At 39.5% G+C, this 17,536-nt stretch overlaps 1 protein-coding gene across 13 annotated transcripts in view; it reads left to right on the plus strand.

Moving 5' to 3' along the window:
* Window positions 1-17,536, plus strand: part of PIEZO2 (piezo type mechanosensitive ion channel component 2) — a 313,412-nt gene that overhangs the window by 206,370 nt on the left and 89,506 nt on the right. For 7 of the 13 annotated variants that reach the window (XM_069778971.1, XM_069778960.1, XM_069778966.1 and 4 more), the window contains exons 8-13: window positions 1,592-1,760; window positions 7,666-7,797; window positions 8,790-8,828; window positions 10,636-10,774; window positions 11,177-11,313; window positions 13,419-13,655. In XM_069778971.1, the coding sequence (XP_069635072.1) occupies window positions 1,592-1,760; window positions 7,666-7,797; window positions 8,790-8,828; window positions 10,636-10,774; window positions 11,177-11,313; window positions 13,419-13,655 (853 nt within the window). The remainder of the gene's footprint in view (window positions 1-1,591; window positions 1,761-7,665; window positions 7,798-8,789; window positions 8,829-10,635; window positions 10,775-11,176; window positions 11,314-13,418; window positions 13,656-17,536) is intronic. The other 6 variants (XM_069778972.1, XM_069778961.1, XM_069778968.1 and 3 more) reach the window with 4 other exon arrangements.

Consider the following 17,536-nt stretch of genomic DNA (forward strand, 5'->3'; position numbering starts at 1 on the left):
AATGAGCTTGGATGCTGCAAAAGTTTGAATCTGGGTCAACTCCAGACACAGGTCTGTCGGCTCCTTTAAGTTACAACAATTTATTTTGTATGCAGGATCTTTTTTTTTTTTTTTTCTTTTCCAACCTTGGATCCACCCAAAAGCTCTGAGAAGTCTTAAAGTTTATAGCCTTTGGCTCGTGTTGACAATCAGAATGAGAAGTGAGTGCTGATAAATTGTTTAATAAAATGCTATAGAGCTTTAGTTCTGGCAGTTAATGGTATTATACCCATGCCACGAAGCCCCGGGGAACGAACAGATATAACTGCTCCTTTTTTATATTCTTTTCACTTTACAGCATCCAAAGGGCAGATTTCAGGCAGCACATCTCTGTTGAATATCATACTTACTCTTTGTATTCATTCACCCTTTCATGTTGGATCTTACTAGGTAGAGGAAGAAGTAATCTTTTAGACATTCACTATGATTAAATCCCCCAGCAGAAAAACTTTTTTTTTAATGTATTTGTTTTACTCTTTCAGGGTAACAATAGTTTGGGATTTTTTGTTCTATCAAGAACTAGTTCTCCTTAAATGTCTCTTAGAATCAAATCTATTGTAAAAATTGAAAACTCTTATACACATTGTGGAAGGAAAAGCTTTGTCAACAGAACAAAATTGTTTATACTGAATACTGACATATGCTACTGGTAACTCCATGCCCTAGCTTTGGAACTCTGCAAAATATTTCACAGTGAAAGAACCAGATTAAGTATGATTTCCTACTAGTTTTGTTTCAGCATCTAACATATCTAGAAAGCATCTAACATCTTGTCTTAAATTTAAAATGTTAGGGATTTATTTTTTTTTTATTCTTAAGTGTTTTTCCCAACACAAGTTTCTTATTTGATAGAAATATTTTGAGATCCCATTTTTTCCAGAAATAGGCAAATATCTCATGTCATTGATACTAATACTGCAACTACATTAATACTAATTATGGAATTATTTTTTCTTCTTTTTTTTCCTCAATTTATTGATTGTCCAGAACAATTGCCTCTCTGAATGTTTTCCTTTTCTGTTCACAACAGCAATGAATTCAGCAGAGCTCTGTATATGTATTTGCATAATTAGATAGCAATTTATTAATAGTATTAGGGTTTTTTAAAAAACAACAGTAAGCTGTTCAGTGTGCCAAGGAGATGTATTTCACAGCTCTGTCCTAGCAGAGTGAGTGGAACAGTTTTGTATGGCAGTTTACTAAATCAATCTGAAATGTCATGTTGCTGGGATTTGCCAAATGGCCTTGCAGCCAGATTTTCTCTCCCTTTTTTCTGTAGCTCTGCGCCTACCGGGTGCAGGTCATTTAAAGTTCTCATATTGGACATGGTAGATGTAATAATACTAGACTCCCATTTTTTATGTTGAAAACCAAGTGTAAAAGCCATTCCTTTTCACTAAACATGTGGAATGAAAATATTCACTGCATTTTAGATAAGATGGCAAATGCTCTTTTTGAACAGAGCAAAAATTACCGAAAAAAATATTTTTAAACATTGTAAGATTTGGTGTTTCTTCTCTAACTTGACTGGTGATTTTTTTTATATCCACAGGTTGTTTGGTGTCACTTCTCTTACTCAGACAAACTGCTCAAGTACTTGGATGATCATCAAAAATCAAGAGTTACATTGGTATCACCATGCTAATCCAATCTTACTACTGGTGATGTACTACACCCTCGCAACTCTTATTCGTCTCTGGCTACAAGAGCCCATTGTAAGGGTAACTACCTTCTCTTTTTTTGCACTAATGACTGTGAGACTGGCCTATGCAGATACTTGCTAACAGAGGTGCAAACATCCAGGAAAGTTAAGGGAAAGAGACAGCAAGTGCAAGCTGGTACCTTGAATTTGGTGGTTTTGATACGTGCCTTCAAGAGTCTGATCTTGCAGGGGTTACACGGATATTCTTAAAATCAGCAGGACTATTTATGTAAGGAATGTAATGGCAGAGCATTAGTGCTTACTCTGATCTGGAAAGCCAGTATCAATATGAAGTAGTGCAGGTGCTATCAAATGGAAGGCAAACACACAGGGCTTGTCTAGCAGAACTGAAGTAGGATACTGGCTGGCACAGGATACTGTAAGACAAGACAGAGATTTGCAATTTTATCACAGACAGAGAAAAAATCTCTTAAAACCTTTCCTCCCAAATCTGTATGCCTGAGTGAAAAATCCCAACTTTCATTTAAGAGCAAGAGAAAAAGGAGACAAAAAGTAAATTTTTACTTCTTCTGGTTTCAGAGGAAAAAGGGAATGTAAGAACCCAAAGGTATCTTAAAAGCTTAGAAAGTGGAAGTATAAAAAGGATGATCCTAAACATTATTTATTTTAATCTCCTGATCCTCTGAGGCTTGATGTGAGTTTTAGAGTTCACATTTAGCAGTGCTGTAAACCACAATGAAAATACTCATGACTGAGCTGTGAATTAGTGGAGTTTGTGGTCGCAAGTAAAAATGTTGAAGGTTTTCTTATTTTAAGGGTGTTTCTTCATATAATGGATAACGTAGCAATTTAACATTTAAAAAGGCAAACAAAACACATCAACTCTGAATTGAGATGGGGTTTATGTATATTGGGCTTCATAATAAAAGGTGAATGATGCCAGAACTGTCAGCTTGAATTACTAAAAAATCATGTCTTAAGTTTCCAGAAATCTTAAGACTGGCTTTTCTAAAGTCACAAGATTGTGGTCCAGTGCCCTCCGTCATTGGGTTCTTTTAGGGTTTTTTTCCTATTATTTTTTTTCTGCAGCTGCAGCAGCTGGAAACTTGCTTTTTTTCTTTCCTTAAGTGAAAACTGAGATTTCCAGATAATAATATGATTTTAGCATTGGGGCTGTAACTAAAACTTCACATCTCACAAACTGCGTAGTAAAATCACGAGAACTACTCACAGAGGAGTAACCACATGTGAAATGCAGTTAGTGGGAGCTGTGTGATCTCAACATCTCTGGGAATTCATTTCCAGTACCTGGGTTGTTTTCATCCAGCTTTCACCATCTTAAAGTTTGGTGCTAGGTCTAAGTTAGTTACTGTGCTTTTTCGGTGGAGAGAAGTGGGGCTGTCTATATCTCAGGATAGAGTGAATCCTGCAAGTTCCTCCAGGGACTAGAGAGCAACTATAGTGGGCTTGCCTGCATGTCTTTCTTTTAGACTGCTTGTGTTGTCTGAGATGGATTTTCCCATAAGACACTAAAATCAGTCTCTGAGAACTGGAAACAGGTCAAATTAGAGATGCTTTCTAAGCAATTGAGCTAAAGCGAGTAAGTATTAAAAGAGATTAATTTAAGAAAAGTTGATGTCTCTCAAACCCATGGCTACATAAGAGGCAATACAAAGTCCTGGCACTCCCATGGGAACTGCAGTTACCAGGGGAATGATGCTGCCCTCTAAAGATAAGTGGACACTTGAAAGAGAACATTGTAAAGAAAATGAGACCCATGCATTAATGCTTATTTTTGATGCACAGGATGTGGTGATGCAAGTATTCGTCATTAGAAAGAGATGCTGAGATTTGCAAAATTTACTGTATTTAACACACTTTCTCCTTATGGCTTTTTTTTTGTCTATATGCATTTTGTTTTTCCTTTAATGGTGCTATAGATCAGGAATTAGTCTTTCTCTTACTAGCCTTCTCCTGGTAGACTCCATTCTAATTATTTAAATCTGGAAATAATTGTATTCTAGGTTTCACTGAAATGTTTTTTGACTTGTGAATTTGTGGTGCATTTGATTCATTATGGAACTAAGTATATAACCTGCCTTTGCAATCGCTAGTGATTTCAAAGTTATACTGTATTTAGGATCTCACCACTAACCTGCCTACAGTTGGATGGATGGCAAAGACAATATGCTATGCGCTGTTTAGCATAAAGCATTTGTTCTCTGCATACTGCTGTCATGTACAGTAAAAAGTGGCTCATCTTAGAAATTTTATTCAAAAGAATCTCTTGAACAAAACTTGTTTTGAACAAAATGTGTGTGATAGATCACGCATAAGGAAATAGTCAGTCAAAAAAGATGTACGTAAAATAAATATAATACTGGAGTAGCAGATTCTAAAAAAAGAGTAAGACATGTAGACCTGGTGCTTTTTCCTTCTTGTGTGAATTGCATCTTGGGGTCCTCCTGTCGGCAAAATTCCTGCTGGATTGCAGCAGGAGTTGTCTCTGAGACAGGCGCTTTTGAGACTCTGAATACTGCAGCTGACGAACACTTTTACAAGAACAATGCCCACTTCAAATCTTGAGTTTCAGGGTGAAGTTTTCTGAGTGTGCGCCACAGTCTGTCAAAGTACGGCACATATGAGATTTCAGTGTACCGTCTCTGTGTGGAATTCTGTATGGGTCTTACTCATGCAAAACGCCCTTGGCGGTCAGTGGAAGTTTTGCTTTTTTTATCCCCACTATTTTGGATCCTGCTTTGTTCTAACATTAAGTCTTGTGAAATTCTACCTCTGCAAATAAGAAGAGGCAATCTGCCTCTGGAGATTTCAGCTCATAGTTGTAACTGCTAGTACTGAATACATGAATAGGGCCCATTCATTCCATCCAGTGAGTGGTAAGGAATAGTACAGAAGTCAACAGAGTTACAGCAATTTAATGTAGAGTCCTCTTCAAGAATTTTTAGAATTGTTTGAGTTAAGATGCATTTGAGAGTTGCTCAGGTAGTGCAAGAACTGGAAGTATTAGACAAGTCGAAGGACTCTCACAAGTTGTAACCATATGACTAGTACTTTGTTTTCTAACTTTTCTTCCTCTTCTGAGAAAGAGAAGACAAGATTTCCTACCCTTCCCTATAGTCTCTTAGGCTAAAAATATGTTGCTAAAATAATTATCTACATCTTAGGTCTTTGGGTATTGTTTTGGTCACCCTGGTGCCAAACTAAATGCTGTTGATAAACAGTTCTTTATAGTCCACGTTTATATTAACATTTCACATGGCAGTGACAAGTATTTTAAGCACAGGATCAGCTTATTTCATCTTGCAATTTGGCTAGGAATGCCCTTTTACAATCAAATATAAATACACAATCATATGTGAAATGTGCTACCATTGCCTCTGAGAAGTAAAACTAAATTAATAACCACTGTTTATCTAAGTCAAGATTTAAAAAATAGGGCCTTACTGTTAGGATTGGAATGGCGAGAGTTTCAAAACCAGCTAGGATGTTTGGATGTCCTGTTCCCGTGGGTAGCTTTGCAGACCTCTGCCCAGCATCCTGATTTATTCTTATTCTATTGCATCAGCTGATTTTGCATAAACAATGAGAACACTTACCGCCAGCTAGTTCCCATTAAAAGCCCAGTTCAAGACCCTGCCTTTGAAACACCTCAAGGTTAGACAAAAACTAGCTTTTACACCACGAGGTATCTCTCTGTTTGCAGTAGATAGTTTAAGTAAAACAGCAAGTACAAGGGCAGATGGATATTTCTGTTGCAAACCAAAAGTCAACTTAGTAAGACTTCATTTGAAGCAGAAATACAAGTATCTGTGAAGTAAGGAGGACAAAATAAGTAAGAGAAAAATTTCAAGTCCTTACAAACAGACCATTCAGGCTGAAATAAAATATGACAATTAGTTGACTTGACCAGTTGTTTTATAGTTAATAGCAGGGTAAGTTCAGAATAATGCTAGTAAAGCAGGTGTGTAATCTGTATTTTGGCTGCAGCTCAACAAAGTTCCTGAAACTCCACATAAGTCCTACTGAAGTCAGTAAGACCTTGCTCCAGGTTCCACAAGCGCTTAGGTACTTTGCTGAATAGGGGTGGTTTTATGAAGCAAGACCTTACAGCTGTACGAATGAGGATTTGGCTGCACACAGCTGATACCAGCTGAGATTGTGATGAGAGGAAGTAGTTTTGGTAATTCTTTGATTTGGTACTTCAAAGTTTGTTGAGCTTTGGTAAGTTCAACGGCAATGTAGAACCTGACTCAAGCATTTTTCATTTCTTACTAGAATCATGTGTATGTATGTTTAGTACTACAGCACTTTTTTGCATAGGAAAACAGTTTTTTTAAAGCAGTACTTTGAAGGAAAGGTAAGTCTACCTTTCAATCCTCACCATTCCTACTAGTTTTGAGATATATATTTTATTTTTTTTTTATCCAGAAGTCATTTCCCTGAAGCAAATTATGCTCTTAGCCTCTTGGCCTATAACCATGCCTCCCTGTGAGAAGAGTAGCTCTGTCTTCTCTGAAACTACAATTTAGGTATTGGAAGGCTGAAAAAAACCCCTAATTCCTGCATCCTTTGGCTTCTCCAACCCTCTAATCATCTTGGCAACTTTCTGCTGGGCCCTCTCCAGATTTTCTATGTCTCTCTTGAACTGGGGGCTGCCAGAACTGAATTACAGGTACGGCCTGACATTTGCCAGGTACAGCAGGATAATCACATCCCTTGATCTGCTGGCAGTACTCTTGCTGATGCAGTCCAGGACTTGTTTGCCTTCATTGCTGCTGGAGTTCGCTGCTGGCTCATGTTAGCTTGCTGTGCACCAGGACACCCTGAGCCTATTCCACAGAGCTGCTTCCCACACAGTCTGTCCACAGCCTTTACTGTTATGTGGGTTTATACCAGATGCAGAACTTTATCTTTGTTTGGCCCATCTCTAGCCTATCTCTGTATGGTGGCTCTTCATTCTGGCACATCTACCCCATCTCCCAGTTCAGTGTCACTCACAAACTTTGTGTAGGTGCAATACCATCCCGATAGTTTTGAAGATACTGAATAGTACAAGACGTAGTGCCAGTCCCTGAGGAACTCCACTCATGACTGGCTACCATTTTGCCTTTGAGCCATTACACTGCTTTGAGCAAGACAGTTTAGTTAGTTCTCCACCCATCTTGTGGTCCATCTGCCAAGTCCGTATCTTACCAGCTTGTCAGCAAAGACGTGGGACAGTGTGTCAAAGATGCTAAAATCAAGGTAGCTGACATCCACAGCTCTCCCTTCATCCACTCAGCCAGTTGTTTCAGCATAAAAAGCAATCAGGTTACCCTTGGTAAATCCATATTGGCTTTTTCCCATCATCTCGTCTGACATGTGAGCATGAGCACACACAGGTATTTTTATGGCTTGACTCAGAAGCAAGGCTAGATGAGCCTAGATGGATGGCCAGCACTGACTACTGTGTTACATATTGAGGCATGGATTGGTGAGTTAGGTTAGCCTTTAATGGTAGATATATATGCTCAAAAGGTTTTGATCTTTTCAGTTCTTCAGTTGTTCAGTGAAGCAGAATTGGCTTTTCATGTATGTAGGCAGATGAGAAGAGTGAATTTTCTTTCAATACACTGCCTTGAAAATTAAACTGTATACTAGCTTATGGTATGACTACATAGTAAGGTAAGGCAGTATGTGGAGATCTGTGTAATTCCGGTATCTTGTAACTATCAGGAAACATCTTGGCATTGATAGACCAGCAGTTATAGAAAAGCTCTGTCATCATTTCTGAAAATGTCATCTCAGTAAGTCATTTATCGTAGACCAAGTGCATTAGACACTAAAAGATGTTTCAAAGACATGCTTTGGAGAGGGAGCGTCAATTAGGGGAAAATTTAAATTCCTCTGGTAAGACAGTTATTTAGAGAGCTATAACTAGTCTTGTCATTTGTATTGTTTAGCAGATGCCTGATGAAGAGAAATCTGTTAGCAGGGAAGATGACAAAGAAATAGCCTGCAGCCCAGTTCCAATGACAGCGGAGAGAAGACGCAGTCTGTGGTATGCAAGCCACTATACAACTGATGAGAGAAAAGTAAGGCTGGAGGGGGAAGGGTCTCTGCATTAACTGTATTTCAATCGGTCAGTTAATTTTATCACAGTTACTTTGAAATTTAGGAAGCAGCATTATATAGGTTGCAAGTAAGAAAATCTTCATGTGTGATTATACAAATCAGATACAGTATCAAGACTGTGTGGCAGAGTAGGAATATATTTTGTAAAAATCAGTAAAACAAAACCAAGAGCCAGTGTAAGGAAATAAAGGAAGAGCGTGCTCTATGTTTTCGGCTTCTGCATTTAAGAAGTTTAGGTCCAGGCTTTTGGTATGAGGCCATTATCTTTGTGAAAAAGAGCTAGAAAGTCTGTCGGGGAGCTAAATCCTGATGTAGAGATCTGGTTGCCTTGTAACTACTAAATAGCACTGTCACTGGTAAGGGGCACTGCCATCTGTCCTCACCAGCTACAGTGCAAAATTTCATTTGACAACTTGCAGTCAGATTTGGGATATACAAACACTCTGTTGAGCCACATATACTCAAGCCCCAAGAATTCTGCATAATAATAGCAATGGTAAATGAGCTGGCAAATGAATGGAGTATCACATTTTATTTTACTATAAACATTTCTTTGGAGGTATTTTTATAATTACAGTAATTCTAATGATCATTAAAAAACTTAGGGTTGAAGCATTGGATCATTAGAAAGACATTAGAAAGCAGTTAATCAGTATAATGTCATACTGATTAATTCTTTGACCTAGTATCTGAAGTTTCAATGCAACATTCTCAGTTTTGGTTTAGAATTCACAGGAACATACAGTAAAGTTATGTCAATGCTATGGCACACTAAGTATCATTTTATGGAGCATAGTATACAATTCTGCTGGCTTTTTAAGAATTCTTTCTGAATTTCTTAGTGCAAATATGCAAAAGTCAGCAAATATGCATGCATGTATTCAAAAAATTAGACTTATTAATGCTTGAGCCATGCTTCTTTAATAATTTGTCCTTGCATTGCTTTTTGCAGCTTCTGTCAATGACCCAAGATGAATACAAGCCATCGGATGTTAGTATACTACTAGTTTTTGTAATTTTGTAATTCTTCTTAATGTGTGTAAATACGGATTACAGTGACATACACAGATTAAACCTCAGATGACACTTTTAAAACTTCTTTATTTTTGTTAGCCTGGCATTTACCCTATAACCTTCATTATCCTAAATATAATTGTCTTTTGCTTCCTTAATAATTGCACTGAGAAACTACTGATTAGCCCTAAAATCGATCATTTGAAATTAAACTGCTTGTAGTAGTACCAACTGGCAAACGATCTTTGCTATTTCATTGGGTTTAAATAAGATATCAAAATATGCTTTCTAATGCAAGCCATCTTTAAACTTGATTTAGCTTCTTTGCTGTATTTTTTTCTTTCATTCATGTTGAAATGCTGACACCCTTAAAGCATGACTGACAACACATATGAGTTCAATTTGCTGATTACAGAAAATCCAAGTCTTTGTTTGAACAGACAGAAATGATCCATTTATCTTGATTACTGTAGACTCTAGCAGACTCTGAAAGCAGAAAGAGTTCAGCATCCACAGAAGAACAGAGGTGCGGATGAACTTTGGGAGCAGCTATAACCAAATCTAAATGTGCTCCACAGCCTGTGCTTAGTATAGCTGCTGAATATAACTGAACATAACCCAGATACTATTCTGAAACCATCCACACATGCCTGTGCATAGCAACAGGCAAAATACACTCCTATCTCACAGCCTAAGGAGAAGTCAGTCTTCGGCATGTACTAGCATCAGTAACCCATTGCATGTGAATTTCTGTCAATACCAGAGATATTTATGATTGTGGTTGCTGGAGCCCTAATTCAAACAAGCACAAGGGCTGAAATATAAGTCACAAGAATAAAACAATGAAGAAGTGTTGAATTAGTACTACCAAGTGGCATAAATGTGGCATCAATAACAATAATTACCACAACTGGTTTTATTAGAGGCAGCAAATGTAGATCTCACCAGCAATAATTTAAAATGGAAAGTAATTTATAACCATTATTTTTGTGACTACTGGAAATAATTAGATGTGAACTGAAGTCTGAAAATTTTGACGTATTAGTTTGCCTAAGGAGGAGGATGAATTTTTGGTTACAGCTTTAACTTAAATGCCGGAGATACAATGTTACTCTCCTAGCTTGGCTGTAAAAAGCCAATTTAACCTGAGAACTGCAGGATGTCTGAAGGTGGGCTCACTGAGTTACTGTGTGTGCACTGAGCCATGCCTTCAACCTTAGCCTTCCCCGGCTGTGGATGTGTTAACTTAGTCCACCTTTACACCGATTTTTCTTTACATTTAATTTCATAGGTAGGACAGGCCAAGAGCATGCAAATAGTCATTTACCATGGCTCAGCTGACTGCAGTAACTTAATTGCTTTTGCTTGTGTATCCACACTTCTATTCCTTTTCAGACTGCTTGTGTGTAAATTACAGCGTTACCTAATGCAATGTGGCATTCTGGGAATTTGAAAAAAATCATGAAATCTTTTGAAGGAAATATTTACAGAAGTTCAAAGTTGCAGCAGGATTTTACTGTTTGCTGAAGAACTTCACTGAAACAAATTTGTAATTCTATTGATATTGCATAAAAAGCTAACAACAATTACTTTTGGAAGCTGTTATGCGCTACTTTTGCATGCCACATGACTACAACATACCAATTTCTTTGGAAGGAAGTAACTGCAGTTACTAGTTAAGCTCCTTTAACACTGGCAATCCAACAGTAGCGAAGCACAGAAGTAGGAGTCTCATTCTTCAAAGAGCCACCCTAAATGCAGTGCCTCTCTCTGGTCTCCTGCAGGTGCTGCTGGTCACAGTGAACGGGAACCCTGCTGACTATCACACCATCCACCCTGCACTGCCATTAGAAAATGGTCCAGCCAAAGCAGACGTGTACTCAACACCGCAGTACAAATGGGAGCCTTCGGATGACATGTCAGGTAGTGAATTGCGTGGGAATTACACTTGGTTCCATATTTTTTCTTATTCTGTATCTCCAGTCACTGCCTCTAGCATGTATTTCATTTTGGTAAGCTCTTTGGCCTGTTGAAGATAAGTAATCGCTGTTGCCTTACAATGATGGCTGAAAATACGGCAATTTTCTAAACTGGGCTCTAGGCATATACTATCCAAAATACTTTGCGTACCAACGCAGTGATTGTGGGGTTTGCATTGCTTGTCTGTGCTCAGATGTAATTTTTCCTTGGCTCCCATCTTGAGCTTGCTGATTGCTGTAGAAGTAGCCATCAGAGTGACTGCAAGTGAAATCATTCCAGGGGAGAGTGCATATACCACTTTTAGACCAGCATGAATTGCAAATAAGGATTTCTTTTTCTACTTAGAAAAGGAAGAGGAGGAGGAAGAGGAGGAAGAGGAAGTTACTCAGGAAGAAAAAGAAAATGTTAAATTACATGCCCTGGTCTCTGTGTTCCAATTTATCATGAAACAAAGTTACATATGTGCTCTGATAGCTATGATGGTAAGTACTGGCAACCAAACAACAACAAAAAAATGCTGTTAATTTTACAAATAAATGTGTCTTCTCAATGTTTTCCTGAAAGTAATTTCATCAGTTGGTTTTCAGTGTTTGCATCAGGGTTAGAAAATATCAATATGGTGTCTGCATAATTTTGGGTCCATTTTACGTTATTAATGCGTAATTCTCAGGCCTGTTACAGACCTATAAATAGGGTGGGGTTCTGGCTAAAGCATCACATTTCCAGGACTGGGAACCCTGGGTTTTGTTGTCTGTTGAATGTCAGAAAACCACTGGGGCTCAGTTTTCTATTGATTCCCAAGCTTCTGCATAAGCAGGCTTGTCATGCTTTTGCTCCACTCAGAAATTTGCCTAAAAAATTAAATCATTTCATAGTGATGTAGTAAATTTTTAAAAAATATAGTTCCTATTTCAGGGTGAAGCATGCATCCAGTTACTCTCTGAGAAGAAAAGATCTGTAAAGCCTGATTTCCTATATTGACACAGAAAAGTCTCAAGGAAAATACAGCTTTGTGCCAAGCAAGATTTTGCTATTGTTTTGTTTACCACCCTTATTTCTCTTTCTCATGTTGTTGCTTTCTTTTAAGCCCACTTGATGCATATACCTTGAGCTGCACTGTAGCAAGCTTTCAGCATAATGATTAGATCTCTCTATATATTCCCAATGCAAGCTTTGGTTTTACTGTTCTGGAAATGTTTCAACTGTGGTGAAATTAACCATAAACCTTCTTGGCCCAATTTTGCATTAAAAATGGTAAAACAAATTAGCTTGGCTGCTTCTTGTTTGCATAAAGTTTCAAACTTTATTTGCTGTCCTTTAACAGGAAAAGTTTCTCAACTAAATGAGGCAGACTCCTTGTGCAGAGTCTGGATCAGGCTTGATGAATTCCGAGACATTAGCAAGTAGTTTTTTTCATATTGACACAGTGCCTCTTTTTCCTATTTTTTAAACTCACATGCTTCTTATGATCTGCCCTGCCTTTTTAATTCATTTCTAGGGTCCTATCTCTCAATACCAATGGAGAAGATCTATATGAAGACCTTTCTTGTAGTTTAATAGTGAGACACTGCTAGGTTTTTTCTTAGTGATATATCCCTATTTTATATGACCAAAATTAATTTATGAATTTATTATGGTGTGATCTGATGGAAGTTCCACTTATACCATAGCCAAAGACAGCTCAGTGTAAGTTACTTTCTCATATTGGGACAGAGAAGTAGCATATTGGTGTTTTTCACATACCCTTAAAAGACATCATTTCCACAGGGGCTGAGCTAAACTGATTGAAATATTCTTAATGTTTCTTACTTTCCTATTTAAACTGAAAAGGAATCTAAAATGTTTTATTGACAGTTACTCCACAGTTATACCAGCATCTATATAGCTGAATTTAGTCCTAAATCGATAACACAGGGTTAATAAAAAAACACTTAAAGCACCAACCCTTTTCCCTAAGTGTTTAATAGAGCGGGTTTCAGTAACTGATTTCTGGAAGCTATAGAAAACATTCTGTAGTTGTGAGTATTTCAGGTAATCTGTCATGGTTAGCGTAGACTAAATGTTCTTCAGGTTAGGTGTGTGCAGTGTGTGCATACCATAGCCTTCCATTTTAAATTGATTCCGCAAAAGCTAGAACAGTGTGGAGATAGCATAGTTTTGTAAGTCTGTCAAAGGCCTTGACTGTAGTAGCTATTGAATATGTTTTGCTATTCCTACTCTAAATTTTTTGCTGCTAGTTTTGCAAGAAGATCTTGTGTGCCCAAAAGTTAGTCTGTATTTTCCATCTCATTTAGTTTGGTGTAACGAGAAGCAATGAGTCTGCTTACAAACCTTACCAAGGTGCAGTTACTGCACAAAGCAGGGTTCACCCTCAGCTGTGGGCTTCTTAAGCATCCACTTTCTGTGTGTTCTCCAAGGGGTTTATTGTAGCTGGCCCAGTAGTTGATTAATATGGGTGAGAGTCTCATGACAATTAAAATGTGCACTAAGTAGAGAAGCATAAGTTATGTGTAACTGGCAATATGCATCAATGTTGTTCCTGAATGTATCTGTGAACATTTTTTCCTCTCTTTCTTCCTTCCACAAGGCATGGAGTATCACGTATCACAGCTGGTTGACTTTTGTGTTACTGATCTGGTCTTGCACATTGTGGATGATTCGCGACCGAAGGAAATACGCCATGATCAGTTCACCATTCATGGTTTTCTATGGAAATTTACTGCTAACGTTGCAGTATATATGGAGTATTGAGCTCAAGAATGATGAGCTTCCTCAAGTATCTGGTTTTTTAGAAAGAAAGGAACCTGGGGAGTTGGCATCAAAGGTAGGTGTTACAAACAGCTGAGATCTATTTATGAAACTGCAAAATACATTGTGATAAAAAACGTGGATCTCTTGGCATTTCAAGAGTGAATCCTCAGTATTCAGTATAACCATGTTCAGTAGCAGTTCTACAGAGAATGATAAGTCATTAAAAAATAGTGTTCAGAAAATAGCTTCTTGCTTGTTCGGCTAATACCAAAACAAATGTTTCAGACATCTTTGTAGGTTTTCATGATAATTCTGTAGAAAATTCTTAGTGGATGGAAATTGCTCACTTGTTTGGTTTTATAAACTGGATGCAAAACTAGATGTGATTTGATTTGTTAGATTAGTACCCATGGGATGTCAGGTCTGTCTCTGAATATGATGGCAATTAGAACAGTGGTGTCATTGCAATTACCAATACTACTCACTCCCTTATGATTTGGCACAAGCAGCAGTACATAGCTGTCACCAAGCTTTAATTCTTTATCCTTACACCTGAAGCAACATGAGTTGGAATCCATTTCAGGTCAGAAACAAGAGAGTTTGTTGACCTCAGTGCATCATAGATTTCTGTCTTTGATGTCTTGAAAGCACTGCAAAATGCATTTTGTTTGGCAAGTTTGCTTCTGGGGGAGAGAATGAGCATAAATAGGAAGTTGTTTCCTAGAGCACCCAAGAGGGGAGTCTCAGAGAGTGCATCTAGTTGGCACTGCTCCCCATGCGCTAAGTGAATCACTTCCCTTGTGACTCCTAATTACCATTTAAAGTGATTCTGTAAGTGATTTTCTTTGTTGGCAGTGCCCTTTGGACAACCATTTCTGGGTCTTTAATGCGTTTGAAAAATTAGTGAGTGCTGTATTATTTCTCTCATAAAGGTAGGGCTAGTTTAGTAAGAGAGCTAAAGCTCGAGGGCCTCTGCAAGAGAAGTTCTACAGTTTCTCTCAATGACTTTGTAAATCTCTAAGGAATTTTAACTGTCTTAATATGTTAGCCCCTCTGACATTGTTTCTTACTAGCTATATCATGAAATATCTTATCTAAAACTGGCTGGTGTCAAGAAAGGAGACTGTTGTGTATATATGATGATTTGGCCACAAGCATAAAATAGAAGATGTCTGGTGGGGTGGTTTAGGCTGAATATAATGCACTCTGTAAATTTCACAGAAACGCAGAACGGTTGAGGCTGAAAGACACTTCCGGAGGTCATCTGGTCCAACTCCCCTACTCAGGCAGGGCCATCTAGAGCTGATTGCACAGGACCATGCCCAGATGGCTTTTGAATATCCTCAAGAATGGAGACTCCACAACCTCCCTGGGCAACACATGCCAGTGCTCGGTCACCCTCACAGGAAGAAAGTGTTTTCTGATATTCAGAGGGAACCTCTTGTGTTTCAGTGTGTGCCCATTGCCTCTTGTCCCATCACTGGGCACCACTGAAAAGAGTCTGGCTTCATCCTCTTTGCACCCTCCCTTCAGGTATTTATAGACACTGAATGAGATTCCCCCTGAGATTTCTGTTCTCCAGGCTGAACAGTCCCAGCTCTCCCAGCCTTTCCTCATAGGAGAGGTGCTCCAGTCCCTTCATCTTAGTGGCCATTCAACTGGACTCTCCACTGCATCCTTGTCTCTTTTGTACTGGGGCACAGCACTCAAATTGTGGCCTCACCAGTGCTGAGTAGAGGGGAAGGATCACTTCCTTCGACCTGCTGGCAACACTCCCCCTGATGCAGCCTGGGATACCATAACCTTCTTTGCTGTAAGGACACATTTGCTGCTCATGTTCAACTTGATATCCACCAGGACACGCAGGCCTTTTCTGCCAAACTACTCTCCAGCTCGTCAGCCCCCAACATGTAATGGTGCATCAACTGGTTGTTCCTCCCCAGGTGCAGGACTTTGCACTTCCCTTTGTTGAACTCCATGATGTTCCTGTCAGCCCATTTCTCCAGCCTGACGAGGTTCCTCTGGAGGGCAGCACAACCCTCCAGTGTATCAGCCACTCCTCCCAGTTTTGTGTCATCCACAAACTTGGTAAGGGTACACTCTGCCCCATCATCCAGATCATAAATGACGATGTTGAACAGAACTGGATCCAGTGTTGACCCCTGCACTACACTGGCAGTCACTGACCTCCAACTAGACTTTATGCCACTGATCACCACCCTCTGAGCTCAGCTATTCAGCCAGTTTTCACCTCACTGTCTTCTCATCCAGCCCATGCTTCATCAGCTTGTCTGTGAGGATCTTACAGGAGACAGTGTCAAGAGCCTTCCTGAAGTCTAGGTAGACAACATCCACTGCTCTTCTCTCATCTACCAAGTTAGTTATTTCATAGTAGAAGTTTATCAAGTTGGTCAAGCATGACTTCCCCTTGGTGAATCCATGCTGACTATTCTTGATGATTTTCTTGTCCTTCATGTGCCTGGAAATATATCCAGGATTAGCTGCTCCATCACCTTAGAATCATAGAATGGTTTGGGTGGGAAAAGACCTTTAATGATCATCTAGTCCAACCCCCCCTGCTGTAGACAGGGACATCTTTCACTAGATCAGGTTGCTCAAAGCCCTGTCCAGCCTGACATTGAACACTTCCAATGATGGGACATCCTCAACTTCTCTGGGCAACCTGTTCCAGTGTCCCACCACCCTCACCTTCCCAGGGAGCGAGGTGAGGTTGACTGGCCTGTATCCTCCATCTTGCCCTTCCTGAAGGCAGGAGTGACATTTGCTTTCCTCCAATCTTCCGGCACTTCTCCCAGTCACCACAACCAAAGATTATTGAGACACCAGGGCCCTTGCCCCACTCAGCAGTGGGCCCACATTTTCCCTAGCCTTCTGTTTTCTGCTTATATACTTACAGAAGCTCTTGTTGCTCTTGACATGCCTCGCCAGACTCAACTTAAGGCCTTGGCTTTTCTAACCATGTCTCTGCATGCTCGGCCAGTGTCTCTGTGTTCCTCCCAGGTTACCTGGCTCATCATCCATCCCCAGGCAGAGCCCATGTGTTCCAGCTGTGCTGTCATGCAAATTGCAATTCCACCTCCACATCTTCCTGGCCCGTGCTTCCTAAAGAGTCTGTATCTCTATTGCAGCTCTGCAAGCCATCACACCCTGTCTCTGTGATCCCAACAAGATTGTAGCCCTGCACAGAGGTATCCAATTCCTCGTGTTGATTCCCCATGCTGCATGCATTAGTGTACAGGCACTTCAGAGAGGCACCTGGCATGCTGATTTCCCAGAAAGGATCTGGAGGGTTTCCCTGTAATGGTGCCTTGAAGGCATTTCCCTGCTTACATGCAAATGCCTGAGGTCACCCTGCATAAGCCCTGTTTTGTTGATTATGTGTTTCCTTTCATTCACATCACTCCAGGTGCCCTTTGCTTGTCAGCCCTGTCCATCACTCCCTCTTAAGGCTGCTAGTAACTCTGTCCCTCCCTTTTATTCCTAGTTTAGAGTCCTTTGAACAACAGTTGAATTTCAATAAAGATTGGATACTGTATTCTTCAAAGAGAGGAAAATAGAAAGAAATGCACTGTAATTCTTTCTGCATCGTTTTCTGCATGCTATGTGTGTGTTTCCTGATCTGAAAAGGAAATAAAATGGATACTGTAAAAGGTGACTAAAAGCATTTCTTTGATCTGCAACCCTTCAAGACTTTTCTTAGAGCTAGCTCTGGCTCTGGAAATGCTAAAGAGAACAAGAAGTAAATGTGGCGGGGAGACAGAGCTAATGACTGCAGAACAAATTCGTGTTTTACAATACCAAAGGTTTGTGTTGCAAAAGCCAGAGCTCCAGGAGGTGGAGGTATCTGGTGAAGCTGTGACAATTCACACAGGCTGGCAATCTTCTGCTGCAGCTCAGCGTTAGCTGCAGTGTCAGTGGAAACAGCTGTCACTA

This window comes from Haliaeetus albicilla, chromosome 3 (genome assembly GCF_947461875.1).
Source record: "Haliaeetus albicilla chromosome 3, bHalAlb1.1, whole genome shotgun sequence".
In the NCBI taxonomy this organism is placed as follows: Eukaryota; Metazoa; Chordata; class Aves; order Accipitriformes; family Accipitridae; genus Haliaeetus; species Haliaeetus albicilla.